Here is a 25,339-nt window from a genome sequence, read left to right on the forward strand (position 1 = left end):
ACTCCACCAAGTTTAGCCTTAAAAATGAATACTCAACTCTACACCCAAACCCAATATAAGTTTTTGCCATCCGGATTATGGATCTGGTAATCTTATTGGATTCTATATGAATTTCAGGATTTCCTAAATTATTTATTTTTAGCAATACTTATATTAGGTTTCCAGAAACAATTCGAGTTAGATTTACAGTTGCATAATCCAGATAGCGAAACGTCAAATATACTGGGTTTTGGGGTAGGGAACTGTTCAGGAATCTACAGTTTAATTACCTTAATATACTAAGTTCGAATATATGGCCTAGAATATACACAATTTTATTCAATTTCATCTGTTTATCTACAGTCGATCATCGTGGTTCTTTCTGAAAGAAAGCTTCGTGTTGTTCCATGCTCCATACACGGCAACGCGAGGAGGAACTTTGATGCCCGGCCCGTGCTCAACCTCTCGTTGAAACAGTCTGGATACGTGTGCATTCCGCGCTGATTGCTACAGTCACTCACTTCTCATTGTAGAAAAAATGCTGGAGTATAACACACATCCTGCAGGCTGCAAAATGAAACACGATCTTATATGCTTTAAACCAACACGGTCATGCAGTTCCTGGCACCATATGACTAAAGCTAGTCGTTCATTGATGTCTCAGCGTCTGACGTGGTTGGTCTTCGCTTCGTCCTGGGGTGACTTTATTGGACGGCTCTGGGAATGAGTGTCACCTCAAGACCATTCGCTGGCCTTAAAGTTAACTCCAGCGACAGTTTGACGTCCTTCATTGGAATCTTAGACACCACCGTGAAGTTTCGCATGAGATGAGCCAGCAAGATTTTGTCTTCAAGCTGTGCAAACTTGATTCCTAAAAAGGCAAAATAAAAACCTTTTTTCTTAGAATTTGGGAGTATGACCTTAAGTATGTCAAAGACCTAAGTGTATGTATTCCAGCACCGAAGCATAATGTGAGATAAGCTCGTGGCAGTTCTTTACAAACACAGTATATTACAGTTGTCGGCACTTCAAGCAATTTTGACAAGTTGTCCCTGCTGTAAAATTAAGTTTTTTTTTTTTTTGTTTTTTTTTCAAACCATATTTTTTGGCAAGGGTAAGCCCCTGAAAGGAGTAATTACTTCAAATCAGAAGATCTAGTTGACAATATTCCTCTTCCGATAGGGTCAACTCTGTCAATTTATGTTAGTTCCTTCAAGACCGAAATGTTTGTAGATTTTGAAGGCTTTTAAGAATAATAGATAACTAAGTTTGATAATAAGAGCCCACCGAAGGTTTGTAAGACATATAAACACAGACGCACACACTAAAAACATAGGGGCACCGCGCAATCTCGGCACTTGATTGATTTAGCCTATGAAAGCACACCTCCAGAAGGGCGTCCATTTCCATGACGTTGCGCTACCTTAGTTGACTTCATCGACTCGTAGTGTCGGCTACGCGCTAGGAATTATAATTTTTTCAAATATATTGACCGTACATGAAGGATTGCGATCTTTAAGTAATTCCAAATCGTAACCTTTTTTCACCGTTGCTAACTTATTCACAGTAGCCACATTTTCAATACGGGCAAATACTTCAGCTAAATTATCAGCTCACGTGTCAATAGGCGTTAATGTAACGTTTTATTAAGTTTTTGTAATTATTTCGTTTAAAAATAAAATCGTGTATTTTGTACTTGATAGGCGTAAGACACTGAAAATAAGCATGGCGAGATTGCGGCACGAGAGATGCAAGCAAGCACTCTATGATTCTCAATGTGACTGGTCTTCACCAACTTCGGTGCGTTCTTCAAATCTTTTAAAAATGTTCACGTTTACTTGGTTTTCTTTACAAAACAAAATCCATCAAAACAAGTCTTGCATGATTTATACAGACTTCAAATTTCTAATGTATGTAATGCTCAGAATGTTTTACTGACCTATACAGTTCCGTGGGCCAGCAGAGAAAGGAACATAGACAAAAGGATGACGTTCTTGCGCCTCCATGAACCTTTCAGGAACAAAGTCTTCTGGCCTATCGAAATACTTCGGATGTCTCTGAAGGAAGATCAAGGGAATAACCGCAACGGATCCCCTAGGAATCAAGTAACCAGCTGCAAATAAAACAAATAGTTGATTAGCAACTCTTATGAAAAATATGTGCAGCGCTGGACAAGTGGAAGTTTAATCGCGTTATGCAAAATGCAATGCCAACTTAAATATATACCCTTGTGCACGTTAATTCTTGGTGACCTGCACGAGTCAGGAAGTAGTTAGCGTCCGTCAGGTTTAAAATAATTTCCCTCGAGTCAGCTGATTGGTCAGTACCTTTCCTGACTCTTTGCAAATCTTCAAAGTAACCTAACATTCCAACCCCGATGGCAGATATTATCGCAAATAAGACACATGACAAAACCTTTAGACATGTGCATTTGACAAGGCTACGAAAACGAGAATCGATCAAAGCGTCAGGGCGCTAGCACATTGCGAAAGACTTACGGCTACTCCTCTAATTTTCTTAGAGCAATAAAGGAGCTCCGTATGTCATTTTATCTTGATTACTTTTTTTTCTGTGTGAGGTTTTTTTAACTGAAGCGTTGCGTTGTAGGGTTTTCTCGCTCACCTGCTTTTATGTCTTGGTCAATATTCCTGGCAATGATTGGCGTAGGAGGATAAAGGCGCAGTGCTTCCTGGAAGAATAACGAAACTGTCTCAAAGGATTTAAAGGTTTAGCCGCAAAGATGGAGTATTTATCGGGTAATCCTGAACAAAACATTTCCAAGTCACAGATCACAGTTCACATCTTCAACCTTGTAAGCATAGTATTCCGTGCAAAGAAGAAACTGCTAAAAATGCAGTAGGCACTTTTGAACCAACTGTTGGTTCAACAATACTTGTGTAAAAAGTAACAGGTGGCCACAAAAAAAGACATTACTATGTCTTCAAGATCATAACGTTCGCAGTCGGACTTCCATTTCATGTCTCGATGTTTAGCGTCTGAACTTATTTATGACCGACCAATTTCCAATCTGGGATTTCTTTGAAACTTCATTTTTATATGCAAACTTTGGATACCTTTATGACACACTCCAAATACGTAAGCTGCTTCATGTCCTCGTCCGTGACCGGCCTTTCCCTGTCGCTCCCAAAAACAATGTCCAGCTCTTCGTGGACCTTGGCCTGCACTTCCGGATGGTTCCCGAGCAGGTGAACGGCGAATGCTGCAGTTGTAGCAGTGGTGTCGAAGCCCTGCAGGTGTTCCAAAATATATTTAAATCTTCGAGTCAAGAAGCAAATAAATACTTCATGTCCGGACATGTCTAGAACCTGTGATACTGAATCGCACGATAATTCACCACTTTTAAAAAAACAAAAAGCCTCAATTACACTCTGAGATGATCGTTAAGCCTAGAACAAAACGGTGGGTGCAAAACACTCATCGTTTGCCACATGTATGACAAATACACTGTGCCAAAATCATTGATTTAAGAGTACAAATGAACAGGAGAGGGGCTGGATACGTTCGCACAGTGAGAAGTTATGTTGAAACGATTTGCGGTACCGTAAGATCTCTGAATAGCTGATTGGAAAGCAAACTATCAGGAGAAATGAAAGATTTTTCAAAATTATTGAAATATCAGAACCGTTTATTAGTGTTATAATCACTACAAATGAGGATAAAAAAAAAGATCGGTTGAGATCGAAATATTTATTAGGTGTTTCGTTTGAAATAGGAGACCTCTTTATCGAAACGGTGCCTTACCCCAATCATAAATGTGTTGACCTCTTCTCTGATTTCGTCTTCTGTAAACATTCCTTCCTCAATATGCATCCTCAGGATAATGTCCATGAAGCTGCTCCTTTTGAAATTATCCTCCAAGCCAGCCTTGTAAGTTTGTTTTCTAATCTTTATGACCTGAAAAATCACAAGAACATACATCACATATTCATCAAATAGGTACACTAATGGAGATTACTCCCGAGAAGGATGTACCGAAGAAACAAGGATGGTTAAAGGATACCGGAAAATAGTATTATCGAGTCGATATACTGCTCCTCGTTTCACGCACTGTTTGCATGAAATATCCGCCAGATAAGCAATCACGTTAAACGGTGTCTCGGTTACGGTACGCATTACAAAATAACGTGGCTGTAATTAAATATTGACTTGATCTTTAGCTCGACAAGACAGGCTTAGATGACTGTCTGGCACATTATAGCGTGTGAGTGAATGAGTCTTAGTATTCATGCATCGCATTTTATGATTAGGTTTTAATAATGGAAACAACTTAAACAATACTGAATATGAAGGGGATGAAACTACTTGCGTTTCTTGTGTATTGCTTCACAAAGTCCACGTTCTTATAAAACGCCTTTCCTTCTGCACTAAAATAATAAATCAAAGATGGCCACTGAAGGGGGTTGAGCATTCTTGTAACAATGCTGCCAGCCATTCTGCGATACAAAATATAAGGGAAATAAGAAATCATTTTGTTATCAACATCGCTTAAACATTCAATCGGGTTATTTTTATCACAATTATTACTTTTTGTGTTCAGTTCATTCTGTAGGATTTGTAAAAAAAGAGTTAGCATACGACTACTTCTGCAGGACTTAAAAAAAAACATACAAGTTCCTCAGAAGTTAACTGCTAGTGCAAAGAGCTTGATAATGTGGAAATACAGCAGTTAGAAAATGTTTGTAACCAACGTATAAGTACACCTCTCTCTGTTTTGTTATTTCTGCGAAAAGTATAGTGGAGAAGCCCATAAAATTAGAAACGAATGAGACAAATTTTATGCTCCTATGCTTCAAATAAAACAAAAATTGGTTTACTGCCAGGGCTTATCTTTTATTGTACAGCTTTAGTTCTCCGCCGAAAGAAAAAAACTAATACCTTGTGATCAAAAGACATGCAGTTGCAAAAAGACAATCGGGGTTATGCATGAACATACTCCTACATTTGCATTTTATGGACCGTCAGAGTCTGCGCTCTATAGTACTATAATATTTATAATTACGCGAGGGACAAGGGTGTTCTCAACCATTCCATAGTATTTAAGTATTTATTTTTTTCGGTCTGTGCTTACAATTTAGCTTTTAATTAAATAATTCTGCTATTACACAAGAAACCTGATTGAGGTGGTGATTTGATATGGCACCCGACTCTCTCACATGACATGGGAGTGCAATATCCATTGTGTTCACTCCATCGACACGAGCTGCTATCATGGGCTGCTATCCAGTATTTTATCTACTTAACAAGCTCCAGTTTTACTTGTTTCGTGAGTGGAGTTAAAATTTCACGAGGGTTGACGGTTATAGCAATAACTGGATCACATGCCATTCGTTTACGCTTATAACAAAAACTTATTAGTCACCCCCTCCCCAACTGTTTCCAACGTACTGGGTGGTCGTTGGAAAGAGTATAGTTATTTTTTATCGAAAAAATAATCTACGCATCGTCGAACGCTTAGTCTGTCCAAATGAAGGGCTAGTGGTCCGGTTCAGGTACCAAAGCTTCAGAACTAACCCTTTTAATTCAATGACAAGAGTGACCAGCGATCTAGAAAAAAATCAATCATATAATAATTTTTGGCAGCGTTCGCCATCCATTTCCATGCATTCGCGGACTCCGTTGGTCGCCATTTCCTCATTAACAATCTTTGAAAATCTGTTATATAATTTAATAAAATACCGATAAGTTCCGAACCTTTGGCGTCTGGCTCAAATCCCTAGTGCTGCATTTGGCGGAGACAAAGCGCATGCTACACTCCGCGACAACTTTTCTCGGCAATGCAGTGGAAGGTGCAGGCCCGCGTCCCCTCTCCCATTTTGAGTGTACGCAGGCTCTCCTCCTCCCCCATTTGCGGGGAGAGGAGGAGAGCCCGCGCACACTCAAAATGTGAGAGGGGACGCGGGCCTGCACCTTCCACTGCATTGCCGAGAAAAGTTGTCGCGAAGTATAGTGAGTATGTTGTTTTTCCGGTTAGAAAAGCTCTATATTCTCTGAAACACCCGATCATAAATAAGCTGATAAAACAAATTACTAACTAAAGAGTAAATTGTTGTGGGAGTGAAGTAATCAAAATGTTGCCAAAAGGGTGAGCCGGCGGATTGTAACTACGTCCTAGTTTTTCATTCCAAAAGCATAAATTGAAAAACACTTACTTGTCATTGACCTCCAAAAATCCGTGCTTTGCTATTTCCTCTTCGTTCAGGTAAATTCCCATTGCTGTTTCTGCGTCAAGTAATTGCCACAGACATTTTTAATTTTTTCAAGAAAGCTGAGATATCGACGATTACATTTACTGCGTTCAACATCCACGCGTCATTTATTAACACCGTGGATGTGCACTCATAGTGTTTAGAATCCCTAACCCATACTGTTATTACGTACCTTTTAAGACGTGCCGTAGGCATTTATCACATTGTCCTTAATGTTCAGTGCCGATAAATTGCTCCGTCAAAATAATGAATAGGGACTTTCTTATTATTTAACCATCTTAGGTTAACAATATTGCGACTATATCTTCTACAAAATGACGAAGTATATTTTTTATAACGCCTGACACTGTGACATCACGTGACAATGAATTTCAGCTAAATTTAGCCAAGAAATTTCCCACCGAATTGAGCGGAGAAATAATCCCGCTTAAATAGTGGAAAATTTCTGACACCATGTTACGTGACGCAACGCGACACTCTGGCGGCGCAATGTTACGACACCGGGGTTCCCCGCTACATATGGCGGACAAAGTTTATCGCTAGATTTAGCGGATCATTTACACGAAACACACACGAAATTTACTGCGAAATCTCGCCAACCGCGTAATAGCCAGTTTTCCAGTATGAATAATATAATAATTTGGTTACACATTAATCGAGACAACTGCCATTGGCTTCACTTACCAAAAAGTATGACGAACGCAGTGCGTCGCATGACGGGCAATATGTCCACGTTCTTGTCTTCGAGCGACTCCAGCTTTGCGACCATTTCTGCAGCGCGTCTGTTCATGGTCGGCGTGTAGTCGACGACCACTCGAGAATGAAATGCTGGGTTAAGCAGCTTCCTCCTCACTTTCCATGTACTTTTCTCGCTGTTTTAATTTTTTAAAAGGCAAATAAAAAAAAAAGACATTTCCATCCACCATTATCTCCAGAGTACCATAGCGCACGGAATGCGATTGTATAACTATGTTTGAAAGACATTAAACAGTCATTTCGGTAAGTGAAATACATATAGTTGTTTACCACATTTCTCGCTACATTTAGCGACAAAATTAACGTCACTTGACCTGAGGTCACGCGAAAACCAAGACTTGAGAAATTAAATTCGGGTCACGTGATGTAGCGTCACGGTGTCCTAATGTGACGTGACGTCTGGTCACGTCACGCAAATGTTTACGCTAAATGTAGCGGGAAACTTTGCGTCACGTGGCATGGCGTCACGTGGCGTGGTCAGTTCATTCGTCCATTAAATACAGCGTGAAAATTCACGTCATGTGATCTCGCCCCACAGGGTGTGACGTGACGTCACGGTGTCGTCCTGGTGTTACGTGGTACCATGACGTCATGTGACTACGATTTCTCCGCTAAATTTAGCGAGAAAATGGACAAACGAACGGACGGACAAACTTCTGAAATATGGAGTTCCGTGAAAAGCGTTCCATCTTAACGAATCTGCGATGCCCTTGTCTTTTACTGACCATCCAGTTAAATATGCGTAGTTTCATCAAAGCATCTCCAAAGTGTGAATTCAAAAAAGATAGCGTTTATAATAAATATTTTTTCAGGAACACGTTAAATTAGATTCTATAGTTAACTTGCTTGTTTTCTTGTTTTCGAATGTATAATATTACGTTGAATATAGAGCACAATATTAGATTATCGAAGTTCACTTAAACCAGTAATAAGGGTATAAACTAACCTCGTCAAGAGCCCATTCCCTATCCACGGTCTCATCATGTCGTAGAGAAAAGACTTGTTTAAGTTTTCTTTGTGCGACAAGAATGGCTGCAAACAAGAATGCATCATTAAAGAAATCATTTTTCGCCAAATGTATTATGGAAACAGTTGTCTCCTAAATTCGGGATGTTACATCATCAAGGTCAATGAATGGCTAAATGTAGTGACTGTTCTAGATTCCACCACTATTTTCCTTTATTAATGGACTTTAATTAGCAAGCATTATTTAGAACTTAATCGTTGAAATCGACTAACGTGATCTTACCTCTATTGCGTCAGGAGAGCATGGGATCACAAATGGCTGTGGTCCAAAGAAACAAACCATTATGTCTAATTCATTATAATCGTAGAATTTCTTCTTGAAGTACTGGTACATCTCTGAAAAGAATAGATAAACGTATTATGCTGATGTATGCTAAGGCAACAAATGATATTTATATCGTTGCCAGCATAACGATGCGTTTATACTTGTGATAAATCAACACTTTCGTTTGAAAACGTTTTAATTAGGCGTTCAACGAGAGGAAAGGAATTCATAAGCCGCGAACACAATTACCTAGCGGTCATTCCGTCTCGAAAATATAAACAAATTATCTAAATCACTCACATCTAACTGTTTCAAGGTTATATCAGTAAGCTGAGTGACAGGAGATGAAAAAGTAAAGCTAGAGTAACAAGTCATTTGAGCAAAAATGGGTCACAGTTTCTATTAAACGCTTGTTAGCGTTCGATTCACTCAATGACCAAGGCTCGCAGCTTCCCGGGGTGATGCCCTTTTAAACAGTATATCGTAGCTTATGACGCCGCGCTATGCGACCTTAAAATAGGAGTAATAAGGCAAAGGAGCTGGCATTGGTTACCAGTCTCGAAAGCAGCAGCGGGCTAATTAAAAGACACTTCAAAAGCTTTCTGAATCCGTGTGTTTTGTAATTCTGGTTTTACAATTTGCGAAATATTTGGATTCCATTCAATGACGCATTCGTTTTCAGTCTGCAGTTCTTTTGTCGGAAGTCTGCATCATGCGAATATTAAAACCTTCGTACTACTTAAATACGCATCTCTGTTTTAGACGTTCGTTTGCTCGTTTATTAATTTATAGGCCTTTATCATGAACTGTGACGAGATGCCCTGTGTTTAGCTGCATACAATTACAGGTATACGCACGACAAAATTTCTCACTCGTTTTCCCTAATTGTTTACCAGAAATGTCTGCAATGTCTTATCGCCCCCCCCCCCTTTCCCCCTGATATGTCACTCCTGCTACACTGTAATTATTTGCGTCAGTTGGAGTAATTTTAGCGGTCGGTCGATACGACATCTTGAGAAGCAAGCCCTCGACGAACAAGCTTGTTAGTTTAAATAGTGGACCTGACATGGAGGCCTGGATAACGTAAGAAAAAATAATGAAGAAAGCGAGGTCTTCTTGGATCCAGATGCTTCCTCAAACGCGTTTACTGAGCTACGTCCGCGCTGAAGCCCTTCGGCGCGTTTCTGAGAAGAAAACACTCGCTTACCTTCAAACAAGCAGAACAAAAAAATAGAAAAGAAAGGTTTACCATGATGTTAGCCTTTCGCTTCCCAGGGGTGGAAATGGAAGTTTATAAAACCGTTTCCTCAAGACTAAAAGTAGCGCCTTCGTTTTGGCTATAACGCATTGGTTTGGAGATTATCTTCGCAGAAAAGTCACGCTTGATGTTAAAAAAAAAAAAAAATATGGCCAATCAAGTGCCTAATGTTACCGCTTTTAGGGATAACGATTCTTTGAGACGCCTGCATGTAAAGATATGTTACACGAGCAATTACGCTTACATTTTGCGAGTGCATTTGTTCGACACAAAAATGGCGGTAGCCACGCTACGGTATCATCATATGTTCCTCCACCAAATTTCGGGTAGTTGCTGTTTTATATTAGATAAGATCTATATTGCTACTTAGATCGATTGGCGTTTGCCTGCGCCTGCTAGCCATCTAATCAGGTTTTGTATGCTCTCGATTTCCTAATAATGTGAGTAAATAAAAAAATACAAGATTTTGTGATTAGCGTCATTAAAAAACATGGCCAGGTCACCATGTTGGTTTTACAAAATATTGAATCCTGATTTTCTGATGCTCTCTTACTTTTCAACAATATGTGCTGTACAATAAAATTGTATTCTGCTTAGAAAGATTTCTAACCAATCAAACGTATTTACAGTAACTGATTAGGATGTCACAAAATAAACGTTCCTAAAAACATTACCACAGTACTCATCATATTGAATTAACCCGAGATTACGGTACAGAAGCATATGTTTTAGAATCGGTCCTAACTAAAAATGAGTCTCACAAGGTACATGCTGCGCCATTTTTTTTTTTGTAAGTTGAGTTTATTACATACGTATCTGGTGAATACTACATTTATTAGGTCAAGACGGAGCTCGTGTGGCGGGATGCTCGTTCGATGGCAGTCAAGAATGCAGTCCCCGAACGCTCTGTTCGTGCCTGTGCACGCACAGTCCACGTGCCCGTTGCATCATGCACAACGTCCCTCCAACCTCGTACGTAGTAGCCATAGCGGTCAGGCGGGCATTTAGTTTTTGGTAGATGGATCCTGTGTGGTCCCAACGCTACATTTCCTAGATCTTCAGCTGCTGTGCCGCCTTACGTAGGAATGTCTTTTTGGCGAGGAAAGACGTAAGGGCCTCAGAACCATCGATTTTTCAAAGCTGCAGGCGAAGAAAATTAGAGACGAACATATTCTAATATGGTTTAGATGCCGCCGAATTCTTCCCCAAGTTGTTTCTATTTCTCAAGAGCACTGATCCATTCTTCCGACGTGTGTGCCGGGGATCTACTTCGGAGTTACCCTGAAATTGACGACAGCCCCCGGCTGTCTTTTTTTCAAGCTTTTGAAGACAGATAGCTTTTCTAGAGGTTGTTCCTGTTCCCTCTCAAGTGAAGGAATCAACCTGCTTATGTTTATAGCAACTTCGCGGCCAAGCATCATAGAGGCAGGTGTCCTTCCTGTCTAGGTAAATACCATTGTGTGTTTAGAAACAAATCTTGCAACTCTCAAGGGCAGGAGTCTTTTCCTGTTTTTCACCAATCCTTCTTTTAAATCGTACACCACGTGCTCGGCTTGGGCACTTGTAGCGGGATGGTACGGAGCGCAGGTTACTACCCAAATTCCATTTTCTCTCAAAGAAGTCCATAATTTCGTTGGACTCGAAGACTATGCCGTTGTCGGACACAACCTATCGTGGTTGCCCAAATGTGGCAAAGAGTCTCCGAAGCTTTCCACTGAGTGCAGCGGAGGTGGCAGATGTCATGTTGCGCACTTATAGCCACTTTGTGCATGCGTCTACGACGACGAGAATCAACGGACCCCCCAAGAACCCGCGACGTTCAGATATTTTTGTGTCCGAGGGCTGAAAGGGATGATTCTACGTAGGAAGGGAACCTTTTGCGTAAGCGGTTGGGATTCCTAACAGGCAGCAAAATTGGCAGCGCCATCTCAATCTCCTTGTCGTTGGCCGTCGCCACAAGTGACTGCGGGCTGTCAACTTCATGGACAGAATTTACTTCTGTCCTGCGTGCAAGCTTTATTGCGCCAGGACGTGCAGTCGCTGGAACACTGGAATTACAACTCTCAATCCCCAGAGCAAGCGTGCTCGCTTTGTTGACAGATCGATGCTTTTCTTCGTAAAAGTCATAAACCGCGCTTCTTTTGGCTTGTGGTGAGTCCCTCACTCCTGATTGGGCCGCTTGGAAGACACGTGAAAGTACTGGATCCCCCTACTGGTGGTGGGCGGTGAGCCCATTGGCGCCTCCATCGTCAGGACGCCTCTAAAAGGACAAGGTACATCCTCGTTGTCGGACAAGCATAAATGAGCCGACGTATCCCTGTTCTGGTGTTCCTTTCTTGGTCTGCAGACTAGCTAGTATTTATGAACAGAGCTGAACTCTGCAGTATCGCATTCTTGGAGAGAGAACCTGTGGTACAGGCTTCAGAGAACTTTGGATACCAAGCAAGGGTTGATGGTCGGTAACAATAACCACTTTACTTCCAGTGATGTATTGGTAGAAATAAATGGCTCCAAAAAAAACGCCGCTAGCCCTTCTCAGCCCACTGGAAGTGGTTCCACTCAGCCTCATCCAGTATCCTCAGTGCAAACGCGATGAGAGCTTCCCCATTTTTTATTCAACCTGGACACGGACTGATCTAACGCCGTACAATGAATCATCGCATGACAATCGACTTTTTCCGAGAAGCGTTCTGCGCACGCGTGAGCGCCCGATGCCAAGCGGTGGAAGTCGGAACGAAAAATCGAGGAAATTCGGAATGAGGCTGTAGATCGACGAGTAGAACACGTAATTGCAGCATATATATAATTGTGTTACACAAAAAAAGAAAGTGGACAGAAAGAAAAACACGACGTTTGGGTGGACGCTACGGATTTCCCTTTTTAAAGTCGCGTTGGGCACGTGACGCAGCTCAGAGAGCGAAGCAACTGGTAGCGTAGCTCCCATTATCGATTGGTAGCGCAGGTAGGTCACTTCCTCGATTTTTAGTTCGTGCAGCCACCGCCTGGTGCCGTCGGTATTTGGAAAAGGTTCATTGGAGTGTCTTCGACTCATCGTAGTCGGCCAAAGATGTCTTGCCCAGCACCAACTCATTTAAGTGTTTAGGTAGCAGCGCGCTGTTTCTCCCATTTCCAGGACACGCTCTTCTCCAGTAGCTTGTATAGATTACAAGTCACCGTTGGTCTGTTTTCGACGAATCGATCGTAAAAAGCCACCATTCCAAGGAATGACTACTGGGGGCTTTAGAGGTTTATTCGAGCAATTTATAGATGGCCTTTATAGCTTATCATTTGTAATTTGAATCTCCGTTAAATCGGTTCTTTGTCCCAAGTGTAGGTTACTTCTGCGACACCGAAATACTTGGCCTTTTTCACTCGCAGACCAAGTTCTTGGAGCGGAGACAGGACGGAGTCGAGACGCTAGGCGTGCTCCCTCGGTGTGGTGTCACTGACGATGATATCGCCCAGGTAGAGTCTGCCTCCTGGTAATCCTGCAGTGGTTGTGCCTATTCACCGCTGAAAATCGCTGGTGCTTCTGACACTCCAAAAGGTAGTCGCTTTATCCGATAGAGGAATTTTTATGGCGTTTATCGTGAGAATGTCAGCTGTGCTTCGGTGTCCTTGAGTTGTTGATAAGCTTGTGCAAGAATCAAGGTTCTCAATATCTCGCCTCCACGAAGCTTTGCCAGTATTTCTGACACGGTTAGTAGAGCGTACACCGCCTCGCGTGTGACATCGTTCATTGAACTGTGCTACTCACCACGTAGTCGAATGGTGTCGCCCTTTTTCAAACTAACACTACAGGTATTGCCCGCTCTGGGTGTTACGTCTGCTCCGGGACGAATAGTAATATATTCGTTACATCTTCAAAATAGTAAAGGCTAACTTACTGGCGTTAATTATTTCAAATGACGGGTAACGTAGTTAAGTTACTCGTTGCATCTTTTTTTGCCAAGACTCGAAAGAAGTACATTTTTTTCGTGTTTCTATACTTCGTTTAACGTTATGTTCAGACACAGCCGATGCTACGAGTTGAGGGGACCAATGAAATAGCGTCAAAAGGGAACCATCATATAGCTCGTCATGATTTTGTACGTGTTCCATCATCGCAGAATCAATCATGAACATAAAAGTTCCAGTGACTTGCGCTTTTGACCCTGCTTGATTGATCCCATTAGCTCGTAGTGTCGGCTACTTCTGGACTTCAGCTGAAACCATGTATTATGCGCCATTTGTCCGGGTCACCCTCGCTGCACTGCACTGTCTCGTTTTTAATTATATTTGATGCGCCAAGTCTTTAGTTATTGCCCTCATTCCGCATGCCTTCAGAATTTTGCGTGTCTTTTTTCCGCGCAAAACGTCCTTCTTAAAAACAAATGCCCACGCCTTTTGTTTTAGTGTACAAAAAACGCTGTTAACGTTAATTTATAAATAAAAGGTAACGCAAAAGTAACATGCGTTACTTTTTAGCGTTAACTGTAACGGTAACGCATTACTTTCGTTTTGGTGTAACGTAGTTTGGTAACGCGTTTTTTTTTTTTTATTTTACAAGTAACAAGTAACTGACTTAGTTGCTTTTTTCGGTAACACTTACAACACTGAGTACCTGCACCGCAACGTGAGGAAAGCGCATGAACTCAGGCTGCAGAACTCTTCACAGTGGCAGCAGCAGGCAGCAGGGAGTTGCTGATATTGCTGTGGCCTCCTCCTGCCCTCGATGTGCCGGACATAAATTATCTGCACTGTATTTGCTGGAAGTCTTCCTTCATTCTCCGCTGATGGTCATCGGCGTTCTCTGCTGCCACCGCAGACAAAACGATCGCGAAGCATGACGTCCATAAGGAGCATCGTCGCGTTGATTGAGGTGGGAATTGAACAACCACCAGTGGTTACAGCAGATCCCTGCGCAGAACAGTGGTAGGGGTGCTTGCCGCAGCAGGCGTTACCATTCAAAAGTTGCAATTTTCTGGAAGCTTGTTTTGGGCTGCAACATAGTCCGCCACGGTCTCGCCCGAAGATAGATCTATACGTTGAAATTTGCATCGGCTGTACAGTTCCGACGAACGCGGATCGAAGTGGACTTGGAGCATCGTGACCGAGCTCCTCGAAAGAAAACTCACTGGGCTTCGTGCCACCTTTCAGTGTTTCAAACGTGGTTTGACCGGGAGAACGCCTTTAGAGCGCGCGATACTAGAGCGCCGACGTTAGAGCGCCCACTTGGGGGCGCTGCGATAGTAGCGCGCTTGACACAAGAGCGCATGTCTCGAGGGCGCACCTCAGTTGAGCGAACATGCAAAATGTGTGATCTACGCGCGGCTCCACAGGCGTACAGAACAAAATTGTGCGACTCATCGGACCGGAGCATTGGTGATGTTTTGATTGATTGAATATGCCTTTAATGAAATATAAGAACAAAACGGGTACGACTCTTTCTAACCAAGAGTTTACTGACATCGGAGAGAAAAGCTGGCGGGGAAGTGGGGTGGGGCATATAGGTACCGGGAATGTCTGCAGTTGGGTGGAGCAGCCAGTCTAAGATTTCTTCGCGGTGCTGCGGTGCGCCTCTCGGATATACTATAAATAGTTAACTTTTTGATATATTTGGTCTATTCTTGACAGGCATTTGGGCTCTGATCTATTTGGAGTCTATTTAGATGTCCCTTACATAATTTTAAATAGTGTTGTCACGTTGATGACCGTAATGAAGAAAGCGCTAAAAAGCTATCAGTAAAAAAGTAATTGAAGGAAAGCACAGCGCAATTTTATCGGATGCAGAGCTTTCCAGCCTTTTGACGTATACAGGAAAACCTCCCCTGCAAATCTGTGAAATATATTTGAGATTTTTTTTTTTCAAAATCTTAATTCGTTGACGCGTCGCGTATGGTGATGACGTCAGCTTCTGTTGTTGATAGAACACAACCTTAAAGGGACCATGAAATGATTTTAAAATCGAGTTTCATCCACCGCACGTCGTAAAAGGTGTGAAAAGAAACACAAAAACACAAAAATAGGGAGCCCAAAAAAATTATTTGCTATAGAACTTTTAAAAGAAAACTGGACTCTTTTGCGCCTTCCTTCCTTCGCCTGTTCACTACGATGCATACGCAGAATCGGTGCACGTCAGCCGAATCCACATCGCCTATTGGGTAAGAGCCTACCTCACCAGCACCGCGATCGTAAACAATAAATAGCCGGCGAATGTTTCCTAAAAGTTTTGTTAAATAATATTCAGATCCACATTTTGTAGCATAATTAGAGATGTGTGGCGAAAATTGCCAAATTTGATAATGCTGAGAGCCAAGCGCCATCTATCGTGTGGTAAACGAAGCAACTACTGCGCGTGCGCAGTAGGGCAGGGCCGCCAGTTACTTGGGTGACGGCGACCGACGAACATTTATTTTTTTTTTTGTTTTCCTTCCTCTCAAAACTCTGACTGACTGAACGTTTATTTTTCTACGTGTTCTTCCCGCGCGTGCCGACTTCAAGCAGCAAGAAAACAGTACTTAAAACAGACCACGACGAACAAGAACGCTGGATTCACCGACTCCGACGAAGCGTATAGGCCTAGCAGGCATTCCGACTCGGCGCTGCGTTGCTTCGTCGCAAGACCGTCTGCCTACGACCGGCTGGCGTGCTAAATGGAATATGCCCGCGCGACCCTTGTGGACCCTTCCCGTATTATAGTTTGATCACTGACCTCAATTCTAGATTAAGAGGTGAGGAGGTCAATCTCTTCCCCTTGTTTTCCGAGGCAAGTGTTGACGAACACTCGTCGAAAAGGGACTCTCGTCGATTCTATCTTCTTGTTTTGTGTGATATAGAGCTGAAATAAACGCCGTATGGATTGCCTTCGTAACACGGTATGTACACTTTGTTATTGGTATGCCATTTTTATTCTGACAGACTGCACGTCACTGTCGACCCCGGTCCAACCTTTCTTTGCCGAGTGTCGCGTCAGTATCGAGTTGCAATCGTAAAAGAACGGTCCCGAAGCGCTTACCAACAGCGCGAATACAAGACTTCCATCAAGCGCGCGCGTCCGCTCCGAGTGTAAGCAGGTATTTACGTGGCTCTTGCTGACACTCGTAGTTCAAACGTATCTTTTTTAACGTCGGCTCGCTCCTGCATCTCCGAGGCCGCGAAAAACGCCATCTACGTCGCTTTGCAAACGACTGACACGGGCCGGCCCTTCTGCCAACAATGACGGGGTGGTGACAAGACTCGCTGCACTTCCCAACAGGCATACCGGCGTATGGGACTAGTCCCATGCTGTCGCTGTAGCGCAACATATCTCATTGAATTTCGCTCAGCTGCGATGCGGCGATGAGAGGCGCCGATTCAGGAAATACGTCGGTGACATCAGCGCAGTAAAACCTACCGGCGCACCCCAACTCGTTGCCGCTAACACTCCCATTCTCCTACTGCCGAGAGAACTTCCGGTTCCGGAAACGGTCTACGTCACGGCTTCTTTTGCGGTCAGTTGGAGAGAATGAAAAAGTCGATATTTCAATAATTTTTTGTGTAAAAGTTAATAAACCGAGACGAAAACGGATGCCTGTTCGGCATTCAGTGAACATTGACGGTTTAATGTAAAAGTTATCTGGAAAAAGTAAAAAGGTCATTTCATGGTCCCTTTAAGGCAATGCCCGTTCTGCATGTCTCAGAAAAGAGTCTACAAAGAAAAAAGACTTGTGTATCGCTTTGTTCGCTCTTTGCATTCTACAGAACGGTAGCTCCTCCACCTTCGTTCTTAGAAAGTAGTCCAATCTTTTAGCGCCGAACGAAAGTGCTTTGATTCAGTATGTTCATGAACGCTGCAGAGACTACTGTGCCTGCCGCACCGGATGCTGTCGGTCTTAGCCCAGCGCTCTGTCCTTCTTCTACGCTGACATATCAACGTATATTTCGTTTTCACTGTCGGCCTAAGTTCCCAGATAAAGCGTTTAGTACACTCGTCTTTTGTGACAGTATGAATGGTTGGCGTATGACACTTGGCACGAGAGCTTCTTTCCCGAAATTGATCTTAAAAATCCCAGAATACGGGGAAGCATGTTACATGTTACTTCTTTCCTTTTGAACTTTTAAAATAATTTAAAATAAAAAAGTAGTGAGGTTGTTGGTGAACTTCATCAATTAAAATCAATGAGCCGGTTTGACCACACAACCTTAGCAAAACGGAACGCTTCTTGGCGTTGCCTCCGGTGACGTTGGCTTCAAAATACAACCGCAGCCATAAACCACGACGACCACCCCTTCCCGGAAAGTTACTCCATGGAGCCGTGGGTAGCCATGTTGCCGGAGGCAGCAGGTCCGTCGTCTCACTCGTCGCCAGTTATGAAATACTTTATTTAAAAGATCGAAACGGAGCCTGTGCGGCAGTTTGCTCGTCGTTCGATGTCAGTCAAGAAATCCCGAAAGCTCTGTTCGTGCCCGTGCGCGCTCAATCCCCGCGCCCGTTTGCGTCACACAGAACAGTATCCTATTCAGGAAATCTAAAAAAAATATATTTAGTTCTGTTTTACTTTGTTCGCAAAAGATAGAAGCCAAAACTTTGGTCCGCCGCATAATTCACGAAGCTCCAGAAACGTACACACCGACATCCATGAAAACGCAATAATGCAATGCCAAACAGCCATGGGAGAGTGCTGGCTCTATCGGTGTGAGCCTTCGAACACATTTCCAAATATATGAACATGTGTGAGAATAGCACTAAAATTACGTGTAGTAACTTAGAGTAAAAATTAAAATAAAGTAATAGAAGCCAACGTGGACCTATCATGACTTCAGAATTTAACCTAACATTAATAAGAAAAATATTTGCTACTAAAGGAAAGTCATTCGGCTCTTTTTTTTTTAATTGGCTGTCCTAGCTTTATTTTTTATAATTTTATTTGAAACAACTTTTTTGTGTGTTCCAGAAACCAATATATCATACATTTTTGCAGAATCATACTAGTAAACGACAATACTTACTAAAAATGTGCATGAATGAAGACAAAGGCTATCGTTCAAGTAAATCACGAGATGCAAGATGTCTAGAACGTGGTCTGAGCGAATGTTTGTTTACATTTCCTAGTACAGGGATGAAATTTAACCGCAAATTAAGCTACAATATTGTCACATTTTACGCGCCAAAAAAAAAACAATTTTCAATGTAATGCACATTAAAAAAATGATTCTTAGCTTAGTAGGAAAATTGGCGAACGTTTTAGGGATCCGAAGTGACACAATGCAGCAAAACAACAACACCCTATCGCTATACTCATACAAATGCAGTCAACACCAAAAAGTCACCTACTTGTAGGTATCCTCAGCCCGGGCTCCATCGCTGCCATTTCATTCCTCATGTCTAACACCAACGAAAAAGGAAACCGTTCACTTGGTGACGGAAGCTTCCGAAGGTGCCAGTAGATTCGGAACCAATTAAACAGTTTCGGCAGTAGGTGGATCAATAATGCCAGGCACCCCGTCCACAAAATCACAGATGTTGCCATGCTCCGCAGTTCGCCGAATTTGTAAGCTCCCAACGGATGCATCGCACTAGGAAAGGGGGGAGGGGGGTATGGGCAATGACAGCAAGAAAATCTAGACACGATTTGATTGAATGTAGTAAGCGAGATGCTGCTCGCATTCACTTAAATGCCAACTGTGTATGTCCTACAGCTCCTAGTCATATCATCGGCGTTCTGAGGGGACAAGTTAAATGAGACCTGCTTCGAACCGGTTAAGAACTTTACTGACGCTCCGCGATGCCTGATAACCACCTGGTAAAAGCCCACCCTGAGAGAGGGAAACAGCAGTCGTTTCCAAGAGATGTGAACGGCGGAGCCTGCGTCTGGTTTCGTCGTCTCTGAACAAAAAGTCACGTATTTTGTTGGTTTACTTCGGGGGCCTCTATCATTAGTCGCACGCGCCGCCGATAGTTAGTGAGAAGGAATCTGGTTGGGTGTTTATTCCCGTCGTTTCCTCCATGTTCATGCCGCCTCCGGATAATGTGTAAGTGGCTTAACACAAGTTGCGCCTTCATGCATCCTTTCTCCTTTTGTTGTCAAGACTCTGAACGTGGAGCTAACCGAGTATTACCTGATTGTTGCCCCATTCTGGTCGTTAAAAGGTCGACATGAGAGGGTATGCATATATCACTTTCGGAGGCAGCCACATTTGTTGCCGTTTTCTTCTGCCGTTTTCTTCTGTCAAGGCTGTTTGTGGCGTCAGAAAACCGAAGAGATCGAGCTGCGGACGCGTGCCAGAACGCAAAAAAAGCACAGCGTGTTTATTTTGTCTTTATTTCTAACTAAGAAAGGGGGAAACTTTCGCCTTAGTAAAGGTCAGTGACGAGGAAAGTTACCTTGTTTTTTATAGTTAGAAACTGGTGAATATTGTTTCCTTTTATTCAGTCGCGATTAACGGGATAAAATGTAGGTACGCGGAAAACATGGCTTATTTTGGAAGTTGATCAGCCAATCGAAACGTATCAGGAAAAAAGATGTTGTATGCGTGTTGTTTTTTTTGTTGTTGTTTTTTTTGCATTTTCAAAATTCAAAGGGACCCATCGATAACACGCTGTAGTTATGCTAGAATAGACATTTCAGAAAATTTACCGATGTAAGTTAATATCTCTTTATATTTACTAAACATTCCGATAAAAATAACATGGGGCAACACTTCCACATTGAAAGTTTCTTTTTTTGTTTTCTTTTTTTGAAAATATCATTGACCCCTATTTTAGTAAGAATAAATGTAAAAATTCCGAGCACACCTAGCACTTCTTATGAGTTGTGAATGCGAAAGCATTAAGGTCCAATCGAACGCCGCTAAATGCTCGTTGCTAATGACTGCTGCGCCTCCGTAAGTTGCGGTGATTGGCTCTCCGAGGTGTTTTGAGAGAAAGTAGACGGACGGGCTTTTTTTTTTTTTTTTTTTTAGAGTGTAGCTTTCTTGCTCGAAATGTGACACGTCGCGCAGGTGTGAATAGCCCAGTGACCCAGTATTTTTGTCGCCCGGGGGATAAGCGCTGGAAAGGTCTACACTCCCCTTCATTGTCCCTTTCAAACGCCACTCGCCATTTAGCGTGGGATCAAACTTTCTTCACAAAATTTGTTTGTAAAGAAAATCCCCACTAAAATCTTCTTCACCAACTTTGTTTGCCAGATATGGAGTACAGAATTCCGCTAATATTGTTAAAAATGACTCAATATGCAATATATTCCCGAAAAAACAAAAAGCGAGGGTTTTAGATGTGTACAGATTGGTACACACACATGGCGTTTCAAAGGGTTACTTCTGACCACAGCCAACGCTACAGTCAGATGAAGCCAATCGAGAAGCACCAAAAGTGCCTCGTCACGGCGCGCGCTCCTTGTTCCTTTTGGGGGGTTCCCTATTATCGGTTATACCACTAATTCATTAAAAAAGGGTCGCAGTGCATTCCTGGTGTGGGATTGGTTTAGTCGGTGATGATGGCAAAGGAGCGAATACAATGAGCGTCATGACGATGCACCTTGAGAGCCGCTTGATTGGTTCCATCCAATCGTAACGTTGGTTGCGCTCGTATAGACCAACTGAACTCACTGATGTCACACCACTCCGGTGGCGCTGCTGTCGGTACTGCGCATGCTTAGACGCTTCACTCCTCCCGAATTTGGTTTCTGCGCACGCGGAGTGCCTACACCTGGTGTGGGAAAAGCGCAAGCTTGTTTGGAAATAATGCGCTGGTGTATAGGCCTTTGCATCTCTTATATCACCCGGGCGAAAAACGCTGAGTCACTGAGCTTGGATACATGCGCAGCGTCTGATATATCGCACAGCAGAGCAACAGCGCATGCTCAGAAGGCATTCCACAGCCTAGCAGACAAAGATGGCAGAGCGCAGAAGGCGATTGTCGCATAGTCTATACGTAAGGTTTCCACCTTACGTATAGTTTCCACCTTACGTATAATATATGCCACGAAGGCATATATTCAAGCCGCTTGCTGTCTCGCTCACCTTCTCTTCGAGGCACTGAGGAAGTACGGTACGTCAGGATTACACTCTTCCCGGATATCATCCCTGCTGCGCCACTCGGTAAATGTCGCTAATTACGATCTCAATTAAATACGAATAATTCGAACTAAATCTGCCTTTTAATGCGATTCCTATGTTGATGCATATAACTTCTGCTATCGGCTATATGTATGCGTCATAATAACTTTGCCTGCGTGTGACGGTTTTCACTAACCTCGAATGTAACGCATTGCGCCTGATGTAAAGGCCGTAAAAACATTCTCAAGAAAACACAAAGGAGTGGGCGAGAGAACGGAGGAGTGAGTTGCTACACAATTATACAGGCCAACTCGGAACCGACCCCATTTTGAGTATTCCCGAACCACGGAAGAACGAAGCGCTCGGTTTGGAGGGCTCAGAAGTTAGACGTGCCCTGAGGAGGTTCCTAAGATCGCCTAACTTGTGTCGATAACTTATTCTGCGACCTTTAAGCATTCTATCAATCCATAAATGATAACGATGCACGGCCGATTTTTTTATTAAAATATCAGCGAAGGACCGAACACACCGAGGTCATCTCCGGCATTGTTCCGGCAGCCAGGACCCAGGACGACATGTGACTAATGAAAACGCGACATTTTGTTGAGATTGCAAACGCTATTTATTACCAAAATGTGCATACTTTTGCAGATGATAAAAGCAAATTAGAGTGATGTTAGTTGTTTTTTTCGTGGAGAGGGTACATAATTCTGCAATAATCGTTTCAAAAACAGCGCAGTTAATTGTTGTTTTTGTTGTTTTTGCTGGAGTTGTGTCCGGTCGGCAGCTTTCGAGCGCGTGCTCGCTGGGTTTAATCGTAGTTCGGACTAAATGGGCAACGAGCCGCGAGCATTCGAGATATCACATCTCGGTTCCACTGGTTGGGGGCGCGAGGATCCTTCGCTTGCTATTGGCTGAGAATGGTCCTGGTTTCGGAGCAAGCTCGTCCCATCGCCGTAGATTACCTCGGTGTGTTGCGATCCGTGATTGTTTTTTTTAATAGGGAAATCAAGCGCGCTTCGTCGTGATTTATAGATTTCTAGGACGCTTAGAGGCCAGCAGAATGAGGTTTTACCAGATTTAGGCCATCTCAAAAATCTTCCCGGGGCACCTTTAATGACAGCACCTAGATCGCAAAGCGTGTTTTCATCTTAACTGCGTCTGGTTCTATTTTAAGTTAGCCTTTACCCTTGGTCGCACAATAAAAACAAAGTGTAATAAAAAAAAGGCTTCATAATCGTGCTTTGGGCTGGGCGTCTTGAACACCCAGCGGGTCAACGCATACACATCGTTGAAAATGGGCTTCTACGCGCTCTTAAAGGAAGTGTCCGTGCAGTATATTGGTAAACCTATGACTCGACACGGAAAAGTACACGTCAGCTTCCGAAGAAAAACACAACGTTTCAATCGCTCACGAAACTTCTCGGTAAGGGCAGTACTGTAGGGTGACCATATTCCTCAAGGTAGAAAACGGGACATCCCAGCCCAGAGGGGGGGCGGGGGGGGGGGGGGGGGGGGGAGGGGGAGGGAGAGGAAGGGAGGGGAGGGGGGGGGACGTATTAAAGGTTGAGATTGGGAGAAAACAATTTAATGCAAGAACTGCTATTTCAAAGCGTTAGCGTACCACATCGTGCGGTATTCAATAACTAAAAAAAAATATTTCCATTCACTAGTCTTAACAAAAAAAAAAACGTGTTTGTGGGAGAAACAGTTCTCTCAATTTTACTGGGTAAATATTTTAAAGTACCTACATTTTTTTTATTTATTTTTTTTTTTGTAAAATATACTTGTAACAAGTTGGCATTATTTCCGCTTGCTTCAACTCGCTTTGTGCCACTTTCGAAATGCTGCACTCCTGCGAAAACGTGACATGATTCCTTATTGGGACAAAAAGACGGGACGGCCGAAACGGACCTCAAAAACGGGACTTTCCTGGCTAAAACGGGACATCTGGTCACTGGTCACCTAGGCAGTAGGCTCATGACTCGAAATAGAGACATCCTTACATCGCCAATGAAGATCGCATGCAATAAGGAAAAAAAAAAAAGTAAGTTTTTCAATACTTTGTTTTCTTTAGTAGTCGCCCGTTTCCATCCTGTGTAATTTACATGGTGTTTCTTGAAACGTCAGCCAAATCGTTCCTGAGAGAAATAGGCGTCGCACATAACAAAAGAAAAAGGTTGATGCCGTCATGATATCTACCAAAGGGCATTGAGAAAAATACTTTAGCGTTCAGTATAATTAGGTTATGAAATAAATTATTAATCTTAAAGTAGTGTTTCAATTAGAAACTAATGCGTATAATCGATAATTAATGAATCCACCCAAATTACAAGGGTACGAGACACGCACGCCATACTCCGGCGTTCCGAAGGAATGCTCCATTTGGGGGGCCGCGCTTGCAGATTTCGGGTTCTTATCGGAGCGCATCTCCGAGCCAGCAATCCTGCTTCCCGTGGCAAAAACGCGCAACATGCGTGAGCCGCCACCAATCATTGGCCGCCACGGATCGCCCGCAGAAGAGGCTAGATAAAACAGCATCTGCACTGCAACATGACGTTTGCTTTTTTGACGTCGGTGCCAGTGTGAAGGCAACGGTGGCCAACACGCAAGTCTACGTGTGTTATGTGGTTTCACACGCATGTTGCGCATTTTAATGACGGGTAGCGGGATTGCTGGCGCAAAAACGCGTTGCAAGTTTTTTCGTTTTTTTTCTTTTTTGGATCGCGTTTTTGGGTAGCACGTACCTTATATTATTGTAATGCGGGTGGATTTTGTTGCTTTCAATGCTTCGCCTCAAGTTTCTAATTAAAACTGTACCTTTAAAATTTATCAGAAATAAGATATTTACGAAAAAGTATTTATTGACCTAATTATACACTAAAACCCGGATCATTTTCCTCAAAGAAACACTGAAAATAAAAAAGAACTGATATTTAAAGGGCTTAGATGGGACACATTTTTTTGTAGATCTTTCGACGACAAATCGAAAAATCGACGAATATTCACACCGTTAGACGTAATTTAGGTGGGAGTAGCCCTGCTCTAAGCCTCGCCCATCCCGAAAAGTGTTTATCGAGCTTAGCACCGTTTCTCGGCCCGCGCTTGATGAAGACATGATTGACGTGCGAATTCTTCGATGTAAAATTGTTTATCCGTGTCGCAACAGTATTTGTATCAACAATATTTTTATTTTTTCAAAACATGAGTAATGAGTTCAAGATGAACTCAATATTGCTTTCAGAAATACTCGGAGACTGCCTTTACCGCTTCGGTTTCAAATGATAACAGACATGGCTGCCGGCTCGTTTGTTTTTATGAGTGCGAGTCGGTTCTGCGTTCACCGAGTTGTTTAGAGGAAGCTTACCCTTCAACCAACCTAGTTTTCAGCAAACAACTGTCGCAAGTACGCGCCTTCGGAAGTTCTGTGCGGATGCCTGTTTTCGTTGCGAGACTCACCTAAGCTTAGCGTTCCCCGTCAACTATTCTGCTTGATCTGGCAGCTTACAAAAAAAAAAAAAAAAAAAAAAAAGGAGGCGCGACTTTTTGCGTTCTTCCTCCTTGTTTCATGATTTGTTCTTCAGAGCTTTTATCCGCTAATACAAAATTGTTATTAGTTGCGGAGACATCATAACATGCTCAAGATTCGCCACACCCTACGTTCGTATGCTTTCGGCGAATATATATTTAAAAAAAAACTTTATTTTATAAATACTAAATAAAAAGACATTGTACGCGGAGGAAATGTTCGCGCAAATTCCTGTGCAAGCCTGATCTAACCAATAAAATGCTATCTTTACCGACATTTCT

General features: G+C 42.7%; 1 protein-coding gene across 1 annotated transcript; it reads right to left on the bottom strand.

Annotated features, from left to right (window-relative positions):
• Window positions 1-683: 683 nt before the first annotated feature.
• On the bottom strand, window positions 684-19,044 carry LOC8038900 (cytochrome P450 4V2). Its single transcript, XM_029994677.4, has 11 exons — window positions 18,807-19,044; window positions 8,212-8,324; window positions 7,909-7,994; window positions 6,891-7,078; window positions 6,150-6,219; window positions 4,307-4,433; window positions 3,742-3,894; window positions 3,054-3,227; window positions 2,602-2,668; window positions 1,919-2,092; window positions 684-850 (listed from the first exon to the last, which is right to left on the bottom strand). Exons 1-11 carry the CDS (start codon window positions 19,042-19,044, stop codon window positions 684-686), a joined length of 1,557 nt encoding a protein of 518 aa, XP_029850537.2.
• Between the last annotated feature and the right edge of the window lie 6,295 nt (window positions 19,045-25,339).

This window comes from Ixodes scapularis, unplaced genomic scaffold (assembly GCF_016920785.2).
Source record: "Ixodes scapularis isolate PalLabHiFi unplaced genomic scaffold, ASM1692078v2 PGA_scaffold3__209_contigs__length_174095766, whole genome shotgun sequence".
NCBI classification, from domain to species: domain Eukaryota; kingdom Metazoa; phylum Arthropoda; class Arachnida; order Ixodida; family Ixodidae; genus Ixodes; species Ixodes scapularis.